This window comes from Mandrillus leucophaeus, unplaced genomic scaffold, assembly GCF_000951045.1.
Source record: "Mandrillus leucophaeus isolate KB7577 unplaced genomic scaffold, Mleu.le_1.0 Scaffold607, whole genome shotgun sequence".
Classification (NCBI taxonomy): domain Eukaryota; kingdom Metazoa; phylum Chordata; class Mammalia; order Primates; family Cercopithecidae; genus Mandrillus; species Mandrillus leucophaeus.
The window spans coordinates 1628783-1655507 of NW_012106553.1; the positions used below are offsets into that span (position 1 = coordinate 1628783).

At 38.4% G+C, this 26725-nt stretch overlaps 1 protein-coding gene across 1 annotated transcript in view; it reads right to left on the reverse strand.

Moving 5' to 3' along the window:
• LPP (LIM domain containing preferred translocation partner in lipoma) overlaps positions 1 to 26725 on the reverse strand; it is a 766241-nt gene that overhangs the window by 478263 nt on the left and 261253 nt on the right. Inside the window, exon 3 of the mRNA XM_011999879.1 lies at positions 22816 to 23017. Within this exon, the coding sequence (XP_011855269.1) occupies positions 22816 to 23008 (193 nt within the window). The 5' untranslated portion in view covers positions 23009 to 23017. The remainder of the gene's footprint in view (positions 1 to 22815; positions 23018 to 26725) is intronic.

Sequence of the window (26725 nt, forward strand, 5' to 3'; positions counted from 1 at the left end):
AAAATATGGGGAAATACTTTCAATCTAAAGTAACGGGGATGATGCTATGAATGAAACACACGCTCATTTCCACCATATAGTAAGACCAGTGCAAATGTAAGACTGCCTAAGAGGATCCACCTGCATCAGGGACTGTTACTATTAAGCTTCATGTCCTTCTAGAGAGTTTGAGATCATTACTTTGGCTTTTTGTTTTCATTGGGATATAGAACAACGTATCTCTCATTAAATTTGTGCCCAGGCATTTTAAGGTGTATTCTCTCTGCAAAAGGACTTACTTCCACTATAATTTCTAAAGTATTGTTACAATTAAGGGCATAAGTTTTGCACATATAAATTGAACTGGGCCCTCTTAATAAACCTCATAATTATTACTTATTCAATAATAATAATTGAATGTTTCTTCTGTGACTTAACTATATGTTACACACTGTCAATATAATGATGAAAAGCTTAGAGTTCCAGCTCTCCATTTAGTTAACAAGGTAACTCTAGTGCTGTCTCACTATAGAAAGTACTTATTCTATTTGTTTGTCTGCTTGTTCCTCATTGTTCCTTTCCCCAGGATTTATAACTCGAAAGTGAAGAAGAGAAAGGCCCTATCTGATGAGGACTGAGTCACAATTATAAAGATGTGATCAGGTTGTTCTTATCTTGTTTTTGTTTTTTTGAAGGGCAGGGAGTTACAATTTTAAGTACTAACTAAACTCCATGGCTAGAAATTATAAATTTATAAGACTAAAAGACAATCTCACATGTTATGAAGGCAGAATTTAAATAAAAATAAATCTGATCTCTAAAAAAATCAGAACTGCCTTAAGACAGAAAGTGTTCTTTTAGTTTCCTGCACTAGAAATATTCAATATAAGCCTAAAAAACACCTTGACAGTGATTATATGAACTCAAGCATCAGTAAGAGATTGGCCTATCTTAGTAGTTCTAGAAATGGATCGTGGAGGAAAAAAAAAAAAAAAAAAAAAAGATAGTGCCCATCCCAGAGCAATTACATTACAATATCTGAGGGTGAGACCCAAGCTTGGAAACTTTTTGAAGTTCCCCAGGTGGTTATTACTCGTGTTAAAAGGACAGAGAACCACTATAGACATGTAAAGCCCCCTGCAATACAATACTGTCTGTATTCTAGAACATTTGTAGATTCCAAGTCCCAAAGTAAAAGCAAAATATGGGACTTAGGTTGAAGATGGCCAAATAGGAACAGCTCCAGTCTGCAGCTCCCAGACAGATCAACTCAGAAAGTGGGTGATTTCTGCATTTCCAACTGAAGTGCTTGGCTCATCTCACTGGGACTGGTTAGACAGTGGGTACAGCCCCCGGAGGGCAAGCCTAAGCAGGGTGGAGCATCACCTCACCCTGGAAGCACAAGGGGTCGGGGAATTCCCTCTCCTAGCCAAGAGAAGCCATGAGGGACCTGCCATGAGGAACCGTGCATTCCGGCCCAGATACTACCCTTTTCCCACGGTCTTTGCAACCCGCAGACCAGGAGATTCCCTCAGGTGCCTACACCACCAGGGCCCTGGCTTTCAAGCACCAAACTGGGTGGCCATGTGGGCAGACACCGAGCTAGCTGCAGGAGTTTGTTTTTTTCATACCCCAGTGGCTCCTGGAATGCCAGCTAGGCAGAACCATTCACTCCCCTGAAAAGGGGACTAAAGTCAGGGAGCCAAGTGTTCTAGCTCAGTGGACCCCACCCCCATGGAGCCCAGCAAGCTAAGATCCACTCGCTTGAGATTCTCGCTGCCAGCACAGCAGTCTGAAGTTGACCTGGGATGCTCCAGCTTGGTGGGGAGAGGCGTATCCCCCATTACTGAGGCTTGAGTAGCCAGTTTTCCCATCACAATGTAAACAAAGCCCCCAGGAAGTTAGAATAGGGCAAAGCCTACCTCAGTACCACAAAGTCACTGTAGACAGACTGCCTCTATAGAGTCTTCCTCTCTGGGCAGGGAATCTCTGAAAGAAAGGAGAACTTTCCCAACCTAGGAAGACAGGCCAACATTCAAATTCAGGAAATACAGAGAACACCAAAAAGATACTCCTCAAGAAGAGCAGCCACAAGATAATTGTCAGATTCACTAAGGTTGGAATAAAGGAAAAAATGTTAAGGGCAGCCAGAGAGAAAGGTCGGGTACCACAAAGGGAACCCCATCAGACTAACAGCAGATCTCTCTGCAGAAACCCTATAAGCCAGAAGAGAATGGGGGCCAATATTCAACATTCTTAAAGAAAAGAATTTTCAACCCAGAATTTCATATCCAGCCAAACTAAGCTTCATAAGCAAAGGAGAAATAACATCCTGTACAGACAAGCAAATGCTGAGAGGTTTTTCTCACCACGAGGCCTGCCTTACAGGAGCTCCTGAAGGAAGCACTAAATATGGAAAGGAAAAACCAGTACAGTACCAGCCACTGCAAAAACATACCAAATTGTAAAGACCATCAACACCATGAAGAAACTGCATCAACTAACAGGCAAAATAACCAGCTAGCATCATAGACAGGAACAAATTCACACATAACAATGTTAACCTTAAATGTAAACAAGCTAAAGGACCCAATTAAAAGACACAGACTGGCAAACTGGATAAAGGGTCAAGACCCATCGGTGTGCTGTATTCAGGAGACCCATCTCAGATGCAAGGACACATATAGGCTCAAAATAAATGCATGGAGGAATATTTACCAAGCAAATGGAAAGCAAAAAAAAAGCAGGGATTGCAATCCTAGTCTCTGATAAAACAGACATTAAACCAACAAAGATCAAAAAAGACAAAGAAGGCCATTATATAATGGTAAACGGAGCAATCCAAAAATAGGGCTAACTACCCTAAATATATATGCACCCAATACGGGAGCACCAAGATTCATAAAGCAAGTTCTTAGAGACCTACAAAGAGATTCAGACTACCACACAATAATAGTGGGAGACTTTAGCACCCCACTGATATTAGACAGATCAACGAGACAGAAGGTTAACAAGGATATCAAGAACTTCAACTCAGCTCTACACCAAGCAGACCTAATAGACATCTACAGAACTCTCCACCGCAAATCAACAGAATGTACATTCTTCTAAGAACCACATCACATTTATTTTAAAATTGACCACATAATTGGAAGTAAAACACTCCTCAGCAAATGCAAAATAACAAACAGTATCTCAGGCCACAGTGCAATCAAACTAGAACTTAGGATTCAGAAACTCACTCAACACCACACAACTGCATGGAAACTGAACAACCTGCTCCTGAATGAATACTGGATAAATAACAAAATGAAGGCAGAAATAAATAAGTTCTTTGAAACCAATGAGAATAAAGACACAACATGCCGGAATCTCTGGGACACAGCTAAAGCAGTGTTTAGAGGGGAATTTATAGCAGTAAATACCCACCAGGGAAAGCGGGAAATATCTCAAATCAACACCTTAACTTTGCAATTAAAAGAACTAGAGAAGTAAGAGCAAACAAATTCAAAAGCTAGCAGAAGACAAGAAATAACTAAAACCTTCAAAAAAATCAATGAATCCAGAAGCTGGTGTTTTGAAAAGATTAACAAAATAGATAGACCACCAGCCAGGCTAACAAAGAAAAAAAGAGAGAAGAATCAAATAGACACAATAAAAAATGATAAAGGGGATATCACCAATGATCCCACAGAAATACAAACTACCAATAGATAATACCATAAACACCTCTACACAAATAAACTAGAAAATATAGAAGAAATGGATAAATTCTGCAACAAATACACTCTCCCAAGACTAAACCAGGAAGAATTCAAATCCCTGAATAGACCAATAACAAGAAGTTCTGAAATTGAGGCAGTAATTAATAGCCTACTGACCAAAAAAAGTCCAGACCAAGACAGATTCACAGCCGAATTCTACCAGAGGTACAAAGAGGAGCTTGCTACCATTCCTTCTGAAATTATTCCAAACACTAGAAAAAGAGGGACTCCTCCCTAACTCATTTTACGAGGCCAGCATCATCCTGCTACCAAAACCTGGCAGAGACACAACAAAAAAAGAAAATTTCAGGCCAATATCCCTGATGAACATCAATGTGAAAAACCTCAATAAAATACTGGAAAACCAAATCCTGTAGCACATCAAAAAGCTTATCTGCTATGAAAAAGTCAGCTTCATCCCTGGGATGCAAGGCTGATTCAACATACACAAATCAATAAACATAAGAGATCGCATAAACAGAACCAATGACAAAAACCACACTATTATCTCAATAGATGCAGAAAAGGCCTTCGACAAAATTCAACACAATCTCATGCTAAAAACTCTCAATAAACTAGGTATTAATGGAACATGTCTCAAAATAATAAGAGCTATTTATGACAAACCCACAGCCAATATCATACTGAATGGGCAAAAGCTTGAAGTTTTCCCTTTGAAAACCAGCACAAGACAAGAATGCCCTCTCTCACCACTCCTATTCAACATAGTATTGGAAGTTCTAGTCAGGGCAATCAGGCAACAGAAAGAAATAAAGAGTATTCAAACAGGAAGAGGGGAAGTCAAATTGTCTCTGTTTGCAGATGACAAGATTGCATATTTAGAAAACCCCATCATCTCAACCCAAAATCTCCTTAAGCTGATAAGCAACTTCAGCAAAGTCTCAGGATACAAAATCAATGTACAAAAATCACAAGCATTCCTAAAACCAATAATAGAAAGAGAGCCAAATCATGAGTGAACTCCCATTCACAATTGCTACAAAGAAAATAAAATACCTAGGAATACAACTTACAAGAGCTATGAATGACTCTTTCACGGAGAATTACAAACCACTGCTCAAAGAAATAAGAGAGGACACAAACAAATGGAAAAACATTCCATGCTCACGGATAAGAATCAATATCATGAAAATGGCCATACTGTCCAAAGTAATTTACAGATTCAATGCTATCCCCATCAAGCTAGCATTGTCATTCTTCACAGAAGTAGAAAAAACTACTTTAAATTTCATATGGAACCAAAAAGGAGCCCATATAGCCACAACAATCCTAAGCAAAAAGAACAAAGCTGGAGGCATCACGCTACCTGACTTCAAACTAAACTACAAGGCTACAGTAACCAAAATAGCATGGTACTGGTACCAAGACAGATATATAAACCAATGTAACAGAACACAGGCCTCAGAAATAACACCACACATCTACAACCATCTGATCTTTGACAAACCTGACAAGAACAAGCAATGGGGAGAGATTCTCTATTTAATAAATGCTGCTTGGAAAACTGGCTAGCCATATGCAGAAAACTGAAACTGGACCCCTTCCTTACACCTTATACAAAAATTAACTCAAGATGAATTAAAAACTTAAATGTGAGACCCAAAACTATAAAACCCTAGAAGAAAACCTAAGCAATACCATTCAGGACATAGGAATGGACAAAGACTTTATGACTAAAACACCAAAAGCAATGGCAACAAAAGCTAAAATTGACAAATGGGATCTAATTAAACTAAAGAGCTTCTGCACAGCAAAAGAAATGATCAGAGTGAACAGGCAACCTACAGAATGGGAAAAAAGCTTTGCAATCCATCCATCTGACAAAGGGCTAATATGTAGATCCTACAAAAAACTTAAACAAATTTACAATAAAAAAACAACTCCATCGAAAAGTGGGTGAAGGATATAAACAGACACTTCTCAAAACAAGAGATTTATGTGGCCAACTAACATGAAAAAATCCTCATCATCACTGGTCATTAGAACAATGCAAATCAAAACCACAATGAGATACCATCTCATGCCAGTTAGAACGGTGATCATTAAAAAATCAGGAAACAACAGATGCTGGAGAGGATGTAGAGAAATAGGAACACTTTTACACTATTGGTGGGAGTGTAAATTAGTTCAACCATTGTGGACGACAGTGTGGCAATTCCTTAAGGATCTAGAACAAGAAATACCATTTGATCCAACAATCCCACTACTAGGTATATACCCAAAGGATTATAAATCATTCTGCTATAAAGATACATGCACATGTATGTTTATTGCGGCACTATTCACAATAGCAAAGACTTGGAACCAACCCAAATGCCCAACAATGATAGACTGGATAAAGAAAGTGTGGCCCATATACACCATGGAATACTATGCAGCCATAAAAAAGGATGAGTTCATGTCCTTTGCAGGGACATGGATGAAGTTGGAAACCATCATTCTCAGCAAACTAACATAGGAACAGAAAACCAAACACCACATGTTCTCACTCATAAGTGGGAGCTGAACAATGAGAACACATGGACACAGCGAGGGGAACATCACACACCAGGGCCTGTCAGGGGGGTGGGGGCTTAGGGAGGGATAGCATTAGGAGAAATATCTAAAGTAGATGATGGGTTGATGGGTGCAGGAAACCACCATGGCATGTGTATACCTCTGTAACAAACCTGTACGTTCTGCACATGTATCCCAGAAGCTAAAGTATAATTAAACACACACACACATACAAACACACACACACACACACACACACACACACAAAAGAAGACACCAAAAAGAAAAATATGGTACGAACATTAGCCTAACCTTTTCTATATTAGCAGGGCCACCAAAGAGAAAAGCATATAGGTTAGAACACTGGCTATAATACAGTAGTTCAAGTTCAAAGATGTACACATGAGGGAGGAAGACCAGAACTATCCAACTGGATGAAGACAGAGAAAAGGGAGCATATTCATTTGAGATTCCAGAGATCGTTATACTATGTAGCTCTGCAAGGGATAACCATATTGCACAAGGCATGCATTTTAGGTTGTTAGGAGTTATACTATGTAGCTCTGCACGGGATAACCATATTGCACAAGGCATGCATTTTAGGTTGTTAGGAGTTATACTATGTAGCTCTGCACGGGATAACCATATTGCACAAGGCATGCATTTTAGGTTGTTAGGAGTTATACTATGTAGCTCTGCACGGGATAACCATATTGCACAAGGCATGCATTTTAGGTTGTTAGGAGTTCCTGTTCTTGTTCTTATTCTTTTTGTAAAACCCAGAAAACCCCCTGGTCACAATCTCATCTCTCCCAAAACTGCATTTAGTTTAATGAGGTGTTTGCAAAATTCACTGGGATTTTGGGAAGACTGGCAGGAAAGACAGCCTAGAAAAATTATCAAAGAAAAAGCTGTGTCTTTGGGTATTGAACACAGTTCTAGCAAAGACATAAAAGCAAAAAGGCAGGCATTTAAAATAAGCTCAAAGGCCCCGCTGAATGCTTATGATTTCCAAGTACCATAATCTGCTAACACTAGAAAACAGACTATTTATAGTATTTGAGGTTGTTTTTGAAAACCGTGCTATTGAACCTTGATTTTCTGCTACTTAGCGATTACTGATGATTACTGACCAAAATATTCTACAACAAAAGGGAACAGTGGTAATAACGTTGGCACAACCTGGGAAGGGAAATATCCACCTCTACTCTTCAGAGACCTAGAGGAAGAGAAAGGTAAATGGGGAAGAGAAAGGTACATGCATTGGTCAAGGCCAGAGCAAAAGCTGGCACTAACCCCATGAGAAAAATGCAGAAGTTCTGATTCTCAGCATATACTGTGAACCACCAGCTGTTCTCACTTCCCCTGCCAACAGTGTTGACTTTGGCCGGTGAGGGAAGAACTAGTTTCACAAACAATTAGCACAATAAGAAATAAGGGTGGGGTACTTAGGAGCCATAACCTTGGTGGACCACTTTTTGACTGTAAGATCACTGCCAGGCTTTAAAAATAAATGTTATTTGTTCCTTCAGCATTTCACTGGACATGTTTATAATAAAATCAAGTTGGCAATTATTGGTTGTATCGATGGGGTTGAATCTTTTGTTAAGGAATACAAGAAGCTTAAGCGGATGGAGAGAGGCAAAATTGACCAAAATAATTAACTTTCACAATATAAAAGCTGCCGTAAGAGCCACCACAAATGAAACAGCAGAAAAACAAGAGGGGATTTCTGCAGTTATTAATTGCTATATTACCCTTATCATCATTACATAACCCAGTAGCTTCTGGGGGACACTAAATGGTATATTTTCTGAAGACACTCTGGCCAACTAGGTTAGGTAATGGCCTCCTTGAACCAAAACGATTGCTGCTTCAGGCTTGCTTTCTGCCTTGATTAAACACAGTGGCAGGCTCCAGTTGAAGGGATGATTCTTCTTTTTTGAAGGGAGGTAGAATAGAGTAATTGCCAGATGTTTGCAATTTTAGCTATAAAAAGATGGCTGCTTTCCATTCCTGTGTATGTTGGATCTTTTTTCTTTCTACCCAAGCTATTGTGGTTCACTAAAATAGGCCACTGCACTGATGAATCATCATTCAGGACTGCAATAATGGAAGCAGAACAAATATGACATTTTAAATTCACATAAAAGAAAAATAAATAAAAATACATGGGTAATAGTTACATGCTAAGGAACAGAAAGCATGTTGCAGTCTAAAGAACACAATTTGGTTCAAACAAGTTATGCCTGAATCTACTCTGGACTACTTTTTACCTGTTTGGTCTGGGGCAAGTCACCTCACCACCAACCTTCCCTCTCTTCGACAGTAAAATGGGGGATGAGGGGGTACCATCTCATTCAGCAGAGAGAACCCACGCCCTAGCCATCTCTATGCCCTGCCTTGCATATGCACAGCTCAGGCAACATGTGCAAATATTTGTTGTGTGAATAGATTAAATATATACACATATAAAATGTTAGAAACCATATATCATGATCTAATTGTATACATGTTACACTCTCTACTGTAGTTACTACAACCCCACCACCACCACATACTCAGTTTTTGCTACAAACACAGCCTACTAATTTGGTAAGAGTAGAAATAAAAACCTGTTTGTTTATTTAGGCAGCAACAATATAACTGGCTTGAGAGACTGGTGACCCCTAGACAGAGATGTTACCTTTCTTAATGGGTAAGTTAAGAATCCCTTTGAGGATCTGATGGTGTTATGCACCCTTTCCCTGAAAAAAGACATACACACAGACTAAGTTTAAATACAATTTCAGGAGATTGGCTTAATCCAAAATACGAATCTCGAAAATGAATGGAACCCAAAATAAAATCCCTAATTAAATTAATTTTTCTGAGATTGTGTAGTTAATAATCCCTAAAATCTCTCTGTAGCAACTGACATTTTTGGAAACTTAATTTCTCTAATTAATAAAAATCAATAGTTTCTTTCTGAAATGTTCATCTACATTTTAACTGTACTTATAGTTCAATAGTAAAAACACTACTTCTCAAAGAGATAATATAAATATGAATCATTTTTTGCCACATTGACAAAGTTCAAGTAAAGTAATTCTACTTCTAACAAAGGTGTAATGCAAATTCACAAAAGGAATCTTAATTCTAGCAAGGACAAACATATGCCAAGCCAATTCTAAAATCTCAATCAACAAATACAAAAAAAACAAGGATACAGCCAAGATCATTTTTAAATGGTCAGCATGAGCTATATGGGATTTTATAATTTAAAATCTGAATTTTTAAAAAAAATACTATGGATATGACCCTCGGAGCTAATGTTCATATTTTCATTTCAATAATAGTAGCAACAATAATGATCACATCTTCCACTGATTTTGTCATTATTTTGTGCCAAATATATGTCAATTCACGACTTCATTTAACTTTGAAAACAACTTTTTAAGATACAAATATATCTATTTTATTTATTTATTTATTATTTTTATTTATTCATTTATTTGAGACGGAGTCTTACTCTGTCGCCTAGGCTGGAATGCAGTGGCTCACTGCAACCTCCACCTCCTGTGTTCAAGTGATTCTCCTGCCTCAGCCTACCAAGTAACTGGGATTTACAGGTGTGTGCCACCATGCCCAGCTAATTTTTGTATTTTTAGTAGAGACAGGGCTTCACCATGTTGGTCAGGCTGGTCTTGAACTTCTGATCTCAGGTGATCCACCCTTAGACTCCCAAAGTGCTGGGATTACAGGTGTGAGCCTCCACGCCTAGTAGATAAATATCTCTATTTTAAAATTGAAAGAACTTAGGTTGCTACTTATCCTGGTGAGTCCAAGTTCCCAGAAAATTAAGAGGTGAAATCAAAACTGGAACCCAGATCTATCTGATGCCAGAGTCTATATGCTTAATCACCTCCCTGAGTCTTTCTTCTCTGTAACCTTCCAATACTACCTTGGCTCCAAGCAAACTCTTTCTTCTGATAGAGTTAGCCACAGAGTCACTTCACAAATAGAAGCTTTACAGTAAAGCTTTACATTGTTAGTTAACTGATCATTTTCAAATGTTGAATTTCTAATGAAAATGTAAACTGTTTAAGGGCTACGATGTGTTTATACTTTTTCCTATCCACTACCGAGCCCCTTTAATAACAATGGCACAAGATGGAAGTGAATAGGCGCCAATAAAAGAACTGAATTCAATGCAGATGTCAAGATATAAAACAGTGAAATCTGTCTACCAGGGATCACATTGGGTGGCATGCATGACACTTACTGTCACCTCAAGTGGTGATATTTCTGGGTACACCTCATAGAACTTGGAGATTTCTTTCCCAGGAGGTAATTTTTACAGAGGATGCACTTAAGAAAACCCAAGTCATTACAACATGCATAAACAGATGAATAACAAAAATAATGACAAATTAAAATGCCATTTTTACAGAATGGTAAGAAATGAAATAAAATGTCATTTTAATTCCATTGTAACGTCAGTAAAACTACCAGTGATATCTGAAAAGTTTAAGCAAGATGACATAATTCAACTGAACTAAGGAAAATTCCAAATGGTTATTCCAAAGGTCTTGTCAAATAATGACTCCTTGAGAAAAATTATTTCATTTAATAAAAGTAATAATGCATTAACATGAGATACATGTACTGCTGAGGAACACCTACAGACTTGGATTTAGGAGATAAGGGTCCAATTTCCACCTTTGCAATATGCCAGCTATTTCACTTTACATACATTATACTCTGCAGATTGAGGATGATAATAACTTTTTTACAGAGTAGCTAGAAAGATAAGGTAAGCAGTAAAGTAGACTTCAGATGCAATGAAGGCAAATAAATCCACTATAATACTGTTCAATAGTTAAGATACTGTTCTGCCAGATAAGTTGTTTTAGTAATTGTAATAATTCATTATTACCAAATACTGTTTATTGTACATTACCAATACTTAAGGGAAGATACTAAAATTTGGTCAAACGTGAGACTTCTATATATATTAGCCTAACCATGGGTCTCTGAATCACAGAATTTTCATTTGTCTTTAGGAACCATAATAATGTAGGAACTATAATAACATTGCAGGATATTCTGATGATTAAAGTAGATAATACGTGAGAAAGTGCTCTAAAATTTATTCACATTCATGCACACTCATACTAACACATATTTAAAATTGCAAGTTGTAATGAACATTTCACAATAAAATCCTTCTTTCATTGCTTCCTGTTTTCTCAGGATTACCCCAACGTGTGAATAAGTAAGAGAGAAAAACAGAACAAAAAATGATTAAGTTAGCTTACACCTCCATTCTTAATGGTGTGTGTTTGACTAGGTAAAAAAAAAAAAAAAAAAAGCTGCCTGAAATTGTTTCAGGAGATTTAAAGAGAACTGCCTTTTGCTTTTTCTTTCTTGCCTTAGCATCTGTATGCAAAGGCACATTGCATTCTAAAATATAACAAACAAGTGCAGAGAGATAGCAATAGTAGTTCTGGCCAGTACCTCCAGGAAAGTACTGCTTGCCTGTGGTATAAGATCTTATTTCTTGGTCCTTCCTCTCTGTAGCTACCTAACTTCCTGGAGCTATTTCTAGAGGTAAGTTTCAGAGCATGCTAGAACATTTGGGTCTACCCATAGTGAAGTCACTCTGTTCACATTGCAAAGCTATTCCCAGGAGCCCAGATGCACTGCCTGAGGACATCAGCAAAGAACTGCCAAAATCAAAAGGGTCAGGATGGGGGCCATTCTCTGCTTTTGCACATGCAGTTCCCTTTACTTGGCATGGCATGCTGTCCACCGCCCTTTTCTGCTTGGTAAACAACTAACTCATTCTCTAACACTCAGATCAGATGTGTCCTCGTCTGTGATGCTTTCCCCAGTTCCTCCTAGCGGACATCCTTCATATTATATTATGGCACTACATTTACATAATGCAATCTTTATGGGCATGTGGTGCCTATTATATGTCTATATTGACTAGTAGACTTATCTATTCTATTTGAAGACAGCAACATACAGAACAATGTAAAGAACATATAATAAGGGAGAGTGCCGGAAGAGCAAACTGCTAGAAGGCTCAGGGTGCCACTTCCCAATGACCTAGACTCCTCTGCCCCAGGTGCTGTCCTAAGCCATCAGGTCTCTCTGAATGCAGTAATTTTAAGAAAGGATGATAAAAATGCCATACTGATTTTTTTTAAGTTCTTTAAGTCAATCGTTATTTTAGGGTATGATTTCTTTATATGGCATATTTGCCCAAAGCCTCAGGTGTCAGATTTATTTTATAATGTCCATAATGAATCCATTTTTAGATAATTAACATAGCCCTACTGTGACCCAAAATTTTGTGAGATTTCAGGCATTGCTACCTAAAGCAACACAATAGCAAGAGCTCTGTAATGCAGAAGCTTGGCCATGACTAGGGCATTCTCGAAGAATCCGCTTTTGTCATTGTTTGAAACCTTTTGGTTTTGGATCCCAAATAAAATGACCTGGGACAACATATGCAAAAGATTGGTGTCTACGATGAAAGCACTGACGGAAAAGAATAGCAACATGAAGGATGCTCCCTGAATCTGTACAATGTTCACATGATAAAGATGCTTAACACTTCAAAAGCTACCGTCATTAACTATGGGAGAAAGAGTACACTCTCAGGACCTGGAGAAGGTTCCAAGGAGACTAAGGCACTGGTCTCTGAAATTAGTAAAATAAATGAGAGGTTCCCAAACTTTGGTTGAGAATCAATTACAATTCCCAGGGAGTTGTGCTTTATGTTTTAATTTTGCTTTGTTTTAATGCAGATTCCTGAGGCCCATGGCCAGAGATTTTGATTCTGTAGAATTGTGATGGGACCTCGGACCTGCTTTAATATTTTTCTTTTGAAAAATGTTCTCCAAGTCTTTCTGATGACTGGCCAGCTTTGAAAACCAGTTAAACCATACATTCTGGCAGGGATACATATAGCAGTGATCTTTCAAAGTATACAAGCAATTCTGATGGCATCTAAGATAGAACTTTGAGTAAGAGAATAATACATTAAGAAAACTACATGCATTTCTTTATTTTACTTTTATTAAACCTGTTTTGAAATATAGACTCACAGAAAGTTGCAAAAATAGTACAGAGTCCCATGTACACTTTACCCAGGTTCCCTGAATGGTAACTCTCATAAAGCTATAACACATTTAAAAACCCAGCAAACTGACATTGTTACTGTTAACTAGACCTTACTCAGCTTTTACCATTTTATAACCTGCATTGATTTGTGTGTGCATACAGTTCTACGTAATTTTATCCCATGTTTAGATTCATGTAACCATCACTCCAATTGAGGTACGGAACTGTTCCACCCACACAGACTCTTGCTGCATCCTCTTAGTATGAATGACCAGTATTTGTCCCACCTGACCCAGCCATGTCTGTCCCCTAGCAATCATGAATATGTCCTTCATCACTAGAGCTTTGTCTTAAAATGAAATCAAACAATATATGTAATCTTTCGAGACAGTTTTTTCATTAAGCATGTCCAGGTTATTGCATATATCAATAACACTTCATTCTTTTTTACTGCTGAATAGTATTATTCCATTGTATGGCTGTACCAGACTTCACTGAAACATTTGCCCATCAAAGGATATTTGGGTTGTTTCCAGTGTTTTGTCATTATGATTAAAAAAAAAAAAAAAGGTTGCTCTGAACATCCATGTACAGGTTATTTTTGTGAACATAACATTTTGATTCTCTAGATTAAATGCCAAAGGGTGTATCTGCTGAGTCATATGGTTAGTACATGTTTACTTTTGCAAAATATCACCAAAGAGTTTTCCATAGTGGCTACGAAATTTTGCACATTCCTACCAGCATTGTGAGAGATCATTTCTCCACATCCTCAGCAGCATATGAGACATATTTTTATTTTAGCTTTTCTAATACATGTGTGGTGATATCTCTTTGTGGCTCTCTGTATATTTTTATTATCAAAAAAGCAATTAAGTTCTCTTCAGATGTAAAATATGGAGTGACAATAGTATTGTACACTTGTATAATTTAAAAATAAAGATGATTAATGTGTATCTCACCACACAAATCAGCATTAATTATTGTTTTTGAACCATACAAGAATTAGCAGGAACTCATCACCTTATTAAAGAACTCATTTCAGCAGTTAATTAAGCTGACAAGTTACAAAATAAAAGAGATTTCTGTCAACAATACACAGACTTCTCCTTGTTCTAAAACATCTAGTCCACTTTGTTTGGGTATATTAGTTCAATCACTGTAACTTCTAAACAAGTCCCCCAGAATGCATCTATGAGAGAGGAATCCCCAGGATCATGGCTCGGCTTCCCTACTTACTATCTGCAATACTGAACAAGCCACCTGCCTTTCTGAGTCTCTGAAATGAATATTAAATTGTTGCCTGCATTCAAGATTTTTCATTGGTTATTTACAGCACTCCTGGGCAAAGAACCTGTACTTCCCTGAAATGTATTAGTGAATACATTCTCAACTATTCTCAACTAGGAAAGAAAGGGGTTGCATTAGATAACTTTTAAGATTCACCCTGGTTCTAGAATTTTATAGTTTATATAGTGTTGAGGCATTATAATCCCTATCACTGCTACTAGAAGTTAATGACATCAGTACTTACAGATAACATGCTAAATTATTATTATATTTATATTAGCACATATTCGTTAGTACAGACTGAGTATTCCGTATACAAACCGCTTGGGACATGAAGTGTTTCAAATTTCAGATTTTTTGGATTTTTGGAATATTTACGCATACCAGCTGAGCAATCCCAATCCACAATTCTGAAATCCACAATGTTCCCATGAGCATTTCCTTTGAGCATTGTGTTGGCACTCAGAAAGTTTCAGATTTTTCCACATTTAAGAGTTCAGATTTTTGGATTAGGGTTACTTAACCTATATTAAAGTATTTTTTATAATTTTGAATAATTATTGGTAATTACATATAAGGTTATAAAATGCATTTATTAAATAAATTTTATTTCACAATTGTATCACTATTAATTATTAGTAATAATGTTATTTTTATTAGAGCAAGAAAATACATCCCAAGAGTGCAGGAACTAGTCTCTGTTTCACTCACTGCCATAACTTCAGCCCCTAGAAGAGTATCTGGCACAAGATCTGTTTTAAGTAAATGATTGCTGAATAAGTATATACTAGTAGCTCCTTGGGGTTATAAGGTATTTTACGGTTTAAAAACATTTTCACATTTATCATCATATTTGGCTTTCAAAACAATCTTGTGAGACAGTTAGTATTGCCAGCTAATATTTTATGAATTAAAGAGGATATGGAATAGAAAAGCATCATGCCCAAGGCCAAGTGGTGAAACCAAAGCTTGAATGTAACTGCGCCGACCATCAAGCCAGGGCTGTATCTTGGCACTTTTGAGCGTCAATAAGGCCTACGAATATTTGGTAAGATCTGATGTCACTCCAAGAATTACAAGTGAATTTCTCTGCTGAAAGATGCAGTGTAAAGATCAAATTAATACAATTAATATTTGATCCTTTAATGAATACACAGCTTGTTCTTTTGTCCCCCTGAGGACCTGAAAATTAAAACTCATGCACTGCACTGTGCAGTGATGGATGAGGCTCAAGCTGCTTATGCTCATCCAGAAAACGGGCATGCCAGGCAAACCCGAGCTTCATTACAGGTCCTGAGGTTTCCGTGAATTTGTGGCTATTCTCATGGCATAACATGCATACTTATAACAAACATCCAAGATGTTACAACTGCAGTCTGTAATTGCAATTCACAGGACTGTCAGGATTACAAAAAGATGCTTCCCATCTGTAACCTCCAAAAGAGATGTTTCCCATTTGTATCTCCAAAGTTAGAGCAAGATTCTCTTTGCATGGGGAAAAGGACAATAGGACTCCAGAGACAGAAAAGCACACCGTGAGGACCATACATTCACAGCAAAAATAATGGGGAAAATCCAGTCTAAATTATTTCTTTAAATAGAATGCCATAAGTGGACATCAGTTCCCCTCACATGTTAGTTATCTGCTAAGAAAACAAATGCGTCCTGCCTAACCAGGATACATGGCTTCACATCACTGATGGCTAATTCTCCACCAAGCATCAAAAATCCAGGACTCATCAGTCCCTAGGAACCAAGCTCCAAACGTGCCTGGTTCCCATAAACCATGGTGGTGCAGCTGAACGAGTGCATTTAGGAAACCTGGGTTCCGGATCAATTCAGCCCCAAACTCATGGGTAGATTAGCAATCAACTATAACTGTTTCCCCTCCATGGAATAATATATTCATAACCTCACGGTAGCAAAAAGCAGAGAAAAATGTTGTTAAAAAAAAAATAATCCAGGCTTAGGACCCCTATTTAATACAATTCCCTCACCTGTCTTGATCTTGACAAGTCTATGTGAACCAATATACACAAAGCTGGTTTGTGAAAAGGGTCACCATTTTGAAATTAATTTCAAAGAAGAATCATGAAATAATAAAATAATGAAGTTAAAGGAGACATCAGACTGTCTGGCCAACCCTTTAATAAATGGAAGCATTTAAAATTAGTAAGGGCCCTGGGTGTGAGGGTCTCCCTCTACTCTTTTACTAGCTACACAATTCTTTAATAAACTCTTCCACTTCTATTACTTACAAATCATCAAAATGACAATAACATCTGTTCTACCTACCTCAGAGAGCTACAGTGAGAATTTCCTACTGAAATGAAAAGACAATGAACACACAAGTGCTAAATAAACTATAAAAGAGTATACCGATATAAAACAATTCCACCAAAAGGATCACGTGGAATTGGTACCTAATGCAGACCCAAAGTCTGAATGGCCACAAACCATTTCCAATATTTGCCTTTATGTATTAAAGGAAAATGTCTTCTCTTGTATATTCAGAAAAGGTAAGGGTTATTATATTTAGAGAGAGAGAGGGAGAAAGAAAAAGAGTGAGAATTGGCGTGTCGTGCCAATTTGTTTTTTTTTTTTAAATCTAACATAAAAACGTTTTTTAAAAAGAATTTCAGCAATTAAAGAAAGTGAATTCGAGGCCACAAGACAACTTCAGCTTCACAAACTTGCGAACTTTACAAATCTTTCCAAATGATGATCTATTTTAATGATGGATAAAAAGTATTATCAAATTTCATTCAGCCAAATTAGAGAGAGAGAGAGACAGAGAAAGAGAGAGAGAGAGAGTGATTAATTTGGTGCAAAAGTAATCATGGTTTTTGCCATTAAAGGCAACCTAATAGTAATCCCCAGAGTGTATTAGTAAGATAATTTCAAAAACCATCTTTTAAAAAGTACATTAGTACAGTAGGAAAGTTCATTTGCTTTCTTATTTACCAAAAACAGAAAAAGAACTATACTGTTCTGCCATCAAAGTCTAAGACTGAGTTTAACTGCTGTTGTTGTTTTATTTTTGGGGGGTGGGATGGTTGTTGTTTGTTTTATCTTTTTATTTTTTAATTTGGAGCAGAGTGAAAAACCCAGATTATAGGACAAACAACACTAAAGGCTAGTATTTTAAAGACCAGAAGAAAAATTGCATTATCTTATCTTGTTGTCATCAGTTAAACAGAATAGAAAGTGATGGAACATCATATAAAATCTTTAAGAAGTGTGCTGCTATAAACATGCATGCGCAGGTGTCTTTTTCAGGTAGTGAGTTCTTTTCCCTTGGGTAGATACCCAGTAGTGGGACTGCTGTATCAAACGGTATGTCTACTTTAGTCCTTTAGGGAATCTCCATATTGTTTTTCATAGTGGTTGTACTAGCTTACATTCCCACCAACAGTGTAAAGGTGTCCCCTTTTCAGCATATCCATGCCAACATTTATTATTTTTTTAATTATGGCTATTCTTGCAGGAGTAAGGTGTTATCTCAATGTGGTTTTAATTTGCATTTCCTGGACAGTGAGTTGAGCGTTTTTTCATATGATTGTTGTCTGTATATCTTCTAAATACCCATCAGCCAACAAATGGATAAAAAAAATGTGGTATATATACACTATGGGATACTACTCAGCCATAAAACAGTATGAAATAATGGCATTTGCAGCAACTTGGATAGAGTTGGAGACCATTATTCTACAAGTAACTCAGGAATGGAAAATCAAATACTGTATGTTCTCACTTATAAGTGGGAGCTAAGCTATGAGGATGCAAAGGCATAAGAATGATATAATGGACTTTGGGGACTCAGGGTGAAGGGTGGGAAGGATGAGAGGGATAAAAGACTACAGCGTACACTGCTCGGGCAACAGGCACACCGAAATCTCAGAAATCACCACTACATAACTTCTCCGTGTAAGCAAAAACCACCTGTTCCCCAACAGCTATGTAACTAAAAACTAAAAAATAAAAAATAACTATATATACAAATATGAGTGCCCCAGAAAGACAAGTTGATATGGAAAACATGTGGGTATTTTTCTACTTTCACAGTCAGAATTAAAACACGGGAAAGCAAACCCAGAGATTACATATATAACACCAAGGTGAGAAATATAAGCTCAAAGAACGGGCATAGGAAGGAAAAGTAATTCAAAGACATAGGTCGAAGCTGCAGAACCACAGTGTCTCATAAGCTGCTAAGAACCTAGCACATGTATCTGGAGAAGTAGGTTTATATTACTGTGCTTTATCAACTAACTCAGTTCTGCAAACACTATTGAGTCCCTAGTATGTGTCAGGTATCCTGTTAGGTGCTGTTGAGGGAAAAGGCATGAGTCAGGCAGCCCATGAGTCTCAAAGTTCAGACTCCACTAGAGAAGACAGGTGCATATACAAGCAAATCTATTAAAAACACATTGTCATAAGAACCGTATACAATGCATGAGGTTATGGGGTAGTAAAGAACAGTTTGCCATTAGAATACAGTACAAGGTTTGGGATAACTCTAGAGTTAGAGGGAAAAGACTTGAGTGCCAACTCGGCTCGGAGCAGACTGTGCTTCTCTGAACAAATAACTTACACCTTCTAGACTGCAGTTTTCACATTCACATCAGAACAAGATGGATTGCGTGATTTCTATTAGTTCTAACTTTCTGCATTTGTGGTTGAGCTTCGTGAAGGTCAACTTTTAAGCAATGAATTAAAAGACTGTAGAAGCAGGAAACTGGGGGACAAGTACATGCTAAAAGCAAAAAACAGCATGAGCTGAGGCAATACAGAGCATAAGCTGTTATCACCAATGCATCCTGGAAATAAAACCTGTGCTACCTACTATCTTGGGAATTTCACTAAGAGTATAGAACATTTTGAATGAAAAAAAGAAAAGAAAAAGAATGGTTATAAACTTTTGAAATGTGTAAACATTTAAACACAATAGACATAAGTTACAAAAATGTTCAGAGTAACAGAATGCACTGATAACATTTAAATTAAATATAAAGAAAAGCAAATCTACTTCCAACAAATACATGGATACATCTTCGTGTCATACAGCAGATGCAGAAATGTAGCTTCTATTTTAAAAAGTCTGAATGTCCATAAACTGTTCCCAAGATTTGTCTTTATCTTATATATTAAAGGAAAATTTCTTCTCTTGCATATTCAGAAAAGGTAAAGGTTATTATATTTAGAGAGAGGGGGAGAGAGAAAAAGAGTGAGAATTGGCAGAAATGCAAGAGAGAACCAAAATTTCAGAAAACAAAAGACTGAGTTATACCATATTCCAAACTGCTTTGGAGAAGCATTACTGAGCAGTGCACTCACCCAGCCAGCCATCCGCCAGCCATCCAAATATATATGCATACATAAGAACACACAGACATACATTTGACCATATGCAACCATTCCTACTAAAAACACAGTAGCATAATATGAGCTATGAGGAACATAAGGACGAGTGAGAAACCATGTCTTGTTGCTTCAATGAGGAAGCAAAGCTTATATATATTCTTATAAGGGACGCAGGGACGGATTACTGTAATGTGGGGCTTGGTGCCACACGTGCTGTGAATAGAAGGACAAGCAGTATCACGTGCTGGATATGGACAGCAGCCTTAGTTCAGAAACATACTCCAAACAAATCATAGAGAATGTCACCTCCTTTAAGCTTCCATTTCTTTATAAGAAAAATTTAAAAAAAAAAACCATTTTGTAGGGTTACATAATAAGGCAATAAAATCATAATGAGAAAGCAAAGAGCCTGGCATGTACTACATGTTCAATATGGGACAGAATGTAAGCGGCAGCAATAACAAAAGTAGTAGAAATTTGGATAAGTCAAAGAATAAGATGTGGAAACTCGGGGAAGGGAGTAATTACTTCTGATCTAGGCCACACCTAGACATTTTGGAGAAAGTGATACAAACAGAATTTTAGCAGGTAACAAAAACATGTGGGGTGACATGTTGAGAGGGGACCAAGGACTGTGCGCTGCAGAGCATGCAAACAAATCACTTCTCTGTTCCTAGAGAATAAGACAGCGGGTGAACACACATAGTACAGGGAGGGCATGTCAAATTCACAATAAAGGAGTCTAAAGGGAGGCCACTATGTGCTTCTCTTCTCCCTATCTCATATATGCCATTTATTAGCCCTCTTAATATAGGGTCTGCCCTCACCATAATGCTCAGGCCTATAAGAACTCTCATATCTACAAAGACTTCCTCACACCTTTGCCTTTTGCTCTACAACTGGACATGTCTCTATTCTGTTCAGATTAGAGGGAGGTCCGCTGAAGCTTTCCCAGAAATTAGGTGACAGAACAGCAGTGCCCCTAGTCAGATGACAAAGGGAAACACTGAAAACATAAATGAGGGCCAGGCACGGTGGCTCACGCATGTGATCCCAGCCCTTTGGGAGGCCGAGGCTGGCGGATCACCTGAGGTCAGGAGTTCGAGATGAGCCTGACCAACATGGTGAAACCCCGTCTCTACTGAAAATACAAAATGAGCCGGGCACGGTGGTGCATGCCTGTAATCCAGCTACTCGGGAGGGTGAGGTTGAGAATCACTGGAACCCAGGAGTCGGAGGTTGCAGTGAGTCAAGATCACGCCATTGCACTCCAGCCTGGACAACGAGAGTGAAACTCCATCTCAAAAAAAAAAAAACCATAAATGAGGAAGCCAACATATGGCTCCTCCTGTCCCTATGAAGAGAGATTCTCTTCCAGATCCCATTCATCCCATTCCCAAGTCCTGAAATCACTAAAGAAGGATGAGTCAAAGAAAGCCAGTTCCACTAAGTGATTGATAAATTGCAAAGATGCAGTCTCCTTCTAAGGCAATAAAACATCATGGAGTGCTATAGAGATTAGTACAGCACCAAAGGCTTCATTTATTGTTTTTCAAGAGCAGCTTTCTGAAGGTCTTGTTCTTGCACTTTCTGAGGCAAAGGATACCCAATGATCCACAGCTGCAGCTTAGCCATGCATGCTGAAGCCTGATCCTCTCTACCACCCAGTCTAGGTGTTCACCTTACACAAGCCAGACATCTGAACTAGGCCTCTGGCACCCGACCCAAAATACTAATAGACTAGTAAAGTGTTTCCTGGGCGCAGGAGAGGACAGGAAAGAAAATAGGAGGACTGGACTATAACACAGAGTGTGAAACACCTGTGTGCAATATTGACAAAACAAACATTAATGTCATTCAAGAAGCAACTGGAAACGTCACGGAGAGGGGTAAGATATTAATAATTTTTTTAATGGTGGGACAGGGACAGAAAACAAAGGGAGTTAAATCTCCTTTCACTGCCTCTTCTCTCTCAGCTCCTGTTCTTCAGTTTGTTTGTTTGTTTTTCTGTTTTTTTAAGCTATTGTTTCTTGTGTTTGAATAAGCTGCTAGCATTCGTTGGTAAAAATATGGAACCTTTTCAATCAGAGTATGGTACCATTTATACTGCCCCTGAGGCTTCGTGTGTGAGTGTATACACACACATACACACGAGAGCTGGAGCTCACGTAGACCTTCAAACTGTACGTGACGTAAACTAAATGCATTGTTATTAAAACCCCTGAAACTAGGCTTCACTCAAATTTGTCTGGGAGATTTAACCAATGCAAATCTCACAGAACACTCTAGACAACTTTATCCTTCAGCAGCCTAAGGGAAGAAAAACAGCCGGAGGAGGTAAACAATTCCATGCACTTTATTAGGTTCACTTTGTGTAAGTGTCTGATTGGACTACTGCTTGGCAGCATTTGCAGACATTTGTCCAACGGCACGAGGGAGGGACGACTGTCTGGTAGCTAAAACCCTGCAACAGAATGAGCTGGAGGTGGAAGATAATGCAGTAGAAAGGCATTGAGCTGTGACTAAAGAGGCCAGATTTCTAGTGTGAGCTCTAACCCCATTTCACTATGTAATCATAGCCATATAACCCATAAAAAGTCTTTTTCCTAAAAGGGGAGGTTGGTCTAGACTATTTCCAGGGGCTCCTTTACTTTTAGTAGCCTATGACAACCACGCTGTGAATTCACAAACTACCTTTTTCTGACACAACTTTGTACTACAAATCACCTACACAACATTGAATTTTCCTACTCCAAGTAACCAACTCTGAAATCCCAGCACTTACCCTCACCTCCAGGTTGTTTGTATGGATTGTACTTAGGTTTTGGAGCAACTACTGGTGCAAACTTTTTGGGTGGCTGTTGTGTAGACACTGAAATGCTGGGGTTCCCAAAGGAATGGGTGGTCTCCATCCGTGCAGGCACATGGCCGAGGGGCTCACCAGTGCTTTTGGGTGGCAGCCAAGATGGGTGAGACATTGTTGGAATCTGCAATGAAAAAGAAACGAACACTGTTTTTATAGAAGCATGAAAATGAAGACAGTACTCCTCATTTCATTGCTACTTCATCTTAATCTATACTAAATGAATCTTGATAAAGTTCTCTGGAACGAAGGATGAAAGAAAATGGAAGAAGGAAAAATGAAGAGGCAGAGGAATCATGAGTAGAAAGAGGAGGAGGAAGAGGAGGGAGGACAGGAAGAGGAAGAAGGAGAGGAAAAGGAGAAAGAGAGAAAGAGACTGAGGAGGAGCAGGAAGAGAACACTCGCTCAAACTTGAATATCTCCCTTCCAAGAGTCAACTATTTTAGTGCCTAGCACTGTTGGGAAATAGATGTGAATAAGAAATGGTTCCTAACTTGAAGGAGTTTTTATGGTAGGAGAATGGAAAAGAGCTTGAATTTTATTAATAATCTATTAAATTAATTATCTCTCCAATTAAATGGTTATGTCTAAATGAAGTGCTAAGTTACCTAAGTGAGGTTAAGAACAAGTGTTGCTGAGATGCAGAAAAACATAGGCTCACTTCTTGGTAGGGGCAGAATTAACAAAATTTTATTGATGAGGTGATACACAGACTGGGTTTGAGTGCTCAGCAGAGTTGAGCCTGAAAAATATTAGCAAAATATATAGGCAGAAAAGTACACGGCATTTACGTTTAGTGTGCTTGGAGGGGGAATAACAGAAAGTAGCAAGCAAAAGAACTAAAAGGTGGGTTGAAACCAAAGCACAGACAGCTTAGCAGCCACTGTTGAGTTTAAATTCATTCTTCAGTTATTAAGGAACCACTGAAAGCTTATTTTGGAAACAAGCGTTTAACAGATACCTCGCAGGACACTTTTAAATGACCCATTGGCAGGAGCAGCTCTGGTCCCCACCAAGGGGCACGTGGAAAAGGGGAAGAGGGGCATATTGGTTGTCACAATGTCTGGGACAATTATTGGAATTTAGGGCCAGAGGATAGAATATTCAACACATGTAATGCAAAGGTCAGCCCTGCACAACAAAGAAATGCCCATCAACATGTATGCTGAGCTGATACCATGTTGGACCTTCACGAAAAGCTCACTTCAACTAGGAGGGAACAATCAAATCAGCCCAGACGCTGCTCCGATCAGATTGCACACACCGTCTGAAGAAAGGAAATGTCTCCTCTGTCAGGGTAAGCCAAACACCTCTCCAGTCAGCCTGCCTGCTGGGGATGAGACTCAGAGGCTGCCGCCGAGGAGGGCTCTCCAAGCCTGATTGCAAGAGCTCTCCAGCATAGGGACGCCCGGAAGGCACCCTGTACCCGCCCCCAGCCCAAAAGCCACCTACTAATTTATTAATTGAACCGAATTAATTAAGAGGGCTACATGATTACTTCCAGATGTCTGTAAAGACAAAGAGCATCAGAACACAGAAATCAAAGGCCTCAGTACATGGCACAGTAATAGAGAGACAGGGTGGAGGGGAGAGCTGGGAAAGAGTGCTGCCTGGACATTAACATCAGTCCACACCACCAACAAGTGGCATGACTTTGAACAGCATCTCCTCTAGAGCCTCAGATAGTTTCACTCTCTCAGAGGACTCAGCCAAGCACAATGGCTCACACCTCTATTCCCAGAACTTTGGAGGCCAAGGCACTTGAGGCCTGGAGGTTGAGAATAGCCTGGGCAATAGAATGAGACTCAGTCTCTACAAAAAATTAAAAAATTAGCGGGATATAATGGTGCACACCTGCTGTTCCAGCTACTCAAGAGGTTGAGGTTGGAGGATCACTTGAGCCTGGGAGACTGAGGCTGTGGTAAGCTGTGATTGCACCACTGCACTCCAGCTTGGTCAACAGAGGGAGACCTTCTCTCAAAAAATAAACAAACAAACATATAAACCTCTGTCTTCCTTAACTCTCAGAATTTTTATGGCAACCAATGAGATGATATTAAAGTACTTTTTATAGTATAAAGTGCTATGCAAAGTGAGAAAAAAAGATGCCTCTATTCTTATAGAAAGTCAATGGCAATTTTATGACTATCTTGCTTGGAAGAACAGCTTGACGTGCAGTTTTCTTAAAAGACAAGGATAACATGAATCAATGACAAAGACTCTAAACTGGGAATCAAGACACACGCTATTGAAGCCAGTGATGGTACTGGCTTTTCACTCTGGTTACAGGGCCTTTCTTTTCTTTTTTATCCCCTGTACTTTTTACATATTCGTATATACACACACATACATACATGTATATATATACACACACAAAGACACACATATACTTGCTAAACTGGGAGTTCCTTAAAAGGGTAAGGACCATATTTTACACATTTATAAACTACCATTAAGGCCTAGCACAAAACCAATATAGAAAAACAACCAATGAATGTCTGTTTTACTCATGGTTTTTAAATTTAGCTACACATTTGGAATAACTTGAGATGATTTTTTTTCTAAATACCAAAACCAAACCCATCTCACACGGCTGAGAAATGCCAATTTTGGTTTTGCTTTTGCTTTTAATTGAGGCTTGGTCTTCTACTAAATTGGGATAAAAGTGATAAAAGTGACTGGTTTGCTTTCAGTATGACTAAAGTGAATATAAGTGTGAAATAAAAGGGATCAAGTAAAGGTTTGAAACTTTTAATGCATTAAGCACATTTGTAGTATAAATGTTAATTATAATTTTTAAAATGGCTTAATACTGTCCTCGAAAGGTCTCTATAAATCTAACGTCATTTTACAATAAAAGGTTTAAAACTGGCTAATATAGGAGGCAGTAGTTTCTTAAGCAAAGATTCACATTTTTCACAGCAATCCCAAGTTACTGACTGACTGTATCATCTTGGCTTTTCAGATATAGCACAGATATAAAGAAATAGGCAATTTCTGGGAGAGTATAAATAAAATTTAAGCATCAATATGCAAATCATTGGCTCCACAGTCATTTCAGTTGTCCCCCAGTATCATAAATTACCCGCACGCTGCCCTCCATGAAGAAGCACCTGCAGCTACTCCTCCTGAGAGGCCCATCTTCTGACCAATCATTTGTTTGCAGATGACCTTTTTAGTATCTTCTCTCAGCATTCTTCTGCATGTCAGCAGTGACCCAGTGACACCATTCCCAGGATTTATAATAAGTTTTCATGATTCTGAACCCTTGCTCATGCTGTGTTCAACATCAACAATGCCGTTTACCTCTCTTCACTTTCTACCAAGCCCTATATTTTTATATTGTCCCAGCTCAAATGTCTCTAACTCTGTGAACATTTCCCTAACTCCTCTAAAGAAGAGAAGCTTAATTCGTTTTTCTGGGCTCTTTACTACTTTCTGCATACTTATAACAGTCCACAAGGAAGCCATTTATTTACCTGCCTACATGTCCCAACAAGTTGGAAACTCCAAGTAGTCTCACTATACTGGCACAATGCCTAGGCAAGAAGCCCTTACATAACTATCTTACACAGAAATGGGTCAATGAATGAACATTACCCTTTCTTAGCTACTCATATCTTTCTAGAATTGCTATAGCATTCACTGATACAATCATCTCTTTTTACTTTCCTTAATTTGGTGATGTAATGAAGCATGCTGATAGATTTCCAGATACTGAACTATCTTTGCATTTGTGGAATAAAATCCTATCTAGTCACAGCTGCAGTGCCCTCTTTAGCAATCACTGATGCATTAACCTCTTTTTCCCTCCCTTAATTTGATGATGTAA